The sequence below is a fragment of the Octopus bimaculoides genome, chromosome 21 (genome assembly GCF_001194135.2).
Source record: "Octopus bimaculoides isolate UCB-OBI-ISO-001 chromosome 21, ASM119413v2, whole genome shotgun sequence".
NCBI classification, from domain to species: Eukaryota; Metazoa; Mollusca; class Cephalopoda; order Octopoda; family Octopodidae; genus Octopus; species Octopus bimaculoides.
In genome coordinates this window covers 3,325,349-3,326,783 of record NC_069001.1, presented here as the reverse complement: position 1 = coordinate 3,326,783, position 1,435 = coordinate 3,325,349, and the positions used below count along the sequence as shown (strand labels likewise).

At 37.1% G+C, this 1,435-nt stretch overlaps 1 protein-coding gene across 3 annotated transcripts in view; it reads right to left on the bottom strand.

Annotated features, from left to right (window-relative positions):
• LOC106873710 (NADPH-dependent diflavin oxidoreductase 1) overlaps positions 1 to 1,435 on the bottom strand; it is a 15,498-nt gene that overhangs the window by 7,861 nt on the left and 6,202 nt on the right. For all 3 annotated transcript variants that reach the window (XM_014921223.2, XM_052975350.1, XM_014921296.1), the window contains exons 7-8: positions 814 to 993; positions 386 to 507 (exon numbers count right to left, since the gene is read on the bottom strand). In XM_014921223.2, coding sequence (XP_014776709.1) covers positions 386 to 507; positions 814 to 993 — 302 coding nt within the window. The remainder of the gene's footprint in view (positions 1 to 385; positions 508 to 813; positions 994 to 1,435) is intronic.

Below are 1,435 nucleotides of genomic sequence, written 5' to 3'. Positions count from 1 at the left end.
CAACAACAACAACAACAACAACAACAACAACAACAACAACAACAACAACAACAACAACAACAACAACAACAACAACAACAACAACAACAATAATAATAATGGTTTCAAATTTTGGTACAAGGTCAGCCCTTTCCAGGAAAGAGATAAGTCAATTATATTGACCCCAGTGCTCAACCGGTACTTATTTTATTGACCCTGAAAGGATGAAGGACAAAGGTAGAAAAAGTTAAAAGAGAGGACAGAAAGCAGTAATAAGTGAAGCACAGAAAGATCATGAGTGCTCGACTGGTTTTTGATTTTATAAGCATGTTCATACGTGGTGGAGATATTGAATTCAAAAAGGTGGCCAAAGTTGTCACTGGACAGAGGGTAAATAATGTCTTACCAGGGTCATTTTGTTTCAGAATGAAAAGCTTGTTTGGATCAAGCTGCAGACATTCAATAAATTCTTGCACAGATTCAGAACTATTTTCAGGCTGAACCATCAACACATCTCCAGGAGAATAACTGAAAAGTAATTGAAAATTTCTTATAAATTCTTGTTGAAGTGGTTCTTGTATAACACCCACGCCATGCCAAATGAACCCTGACTGAGCAGACCTGAGGCACATAGATAATTGACAAAATGACCAGGTGCAATCCCAAGAAAACAAGATTGGGAAGCAAGCTTCTTGACCACATAGGCATGACTCTAAAACCATTATAATTCATTCTCTAACGGACAATTGGGGATGGCTATAAATATCAAAGAAGTCTCACAGCAATGGTATTGACTGCAGCAAATTTAATTAAAAAAATATTTTTGAAACTTACCTAAATCCAGAATTGGAAATATCGACAGTCACTAATCGCACATCTTGAAAATGGTTGGTTGCTGTGACTCTTTGATTAACAAGAACTTCAGCCAGGTGCATCTTGGAGTCAGTAACACTAACTGGTCTTTCAGTTGATTCCTCAGGATCAAGGTATTTCAGTTCATATTTAGGAGATAAACTGAAGAAGACAGCAGATAGATATCAGTGATAACAAATAAGCACTTGGTGTATCATATGATATAATAATTAATAACTGCATGCAGGGAGGTAGGAATATGGCCTTTGCCTACATATACAACTACACATGCATGAAGAAGAAAAAGGGTTACATCAAAGACAACCCTTTTAATTACAGGTATAGTATGCAGACATACACACTAAATAATCATCATCATCATTGTTATATCCACATTTCCATGCTTGCTTGGGTCAGATAGAATTCACTCAGGCAGATTTTCTATGGCTTGATGCCTTTCCTGTCACCAACTCTCACCTGTTTCCAAGCAAGATAACATTTCTCTATGGCCAGACATGTTTTCATGGAAGACACAATTATTGCATGATGTTGAAATAAGAGAGAGAGAGAGAGAGAGAGAGAGAGAGAGAGAGAGAGAGAGAGA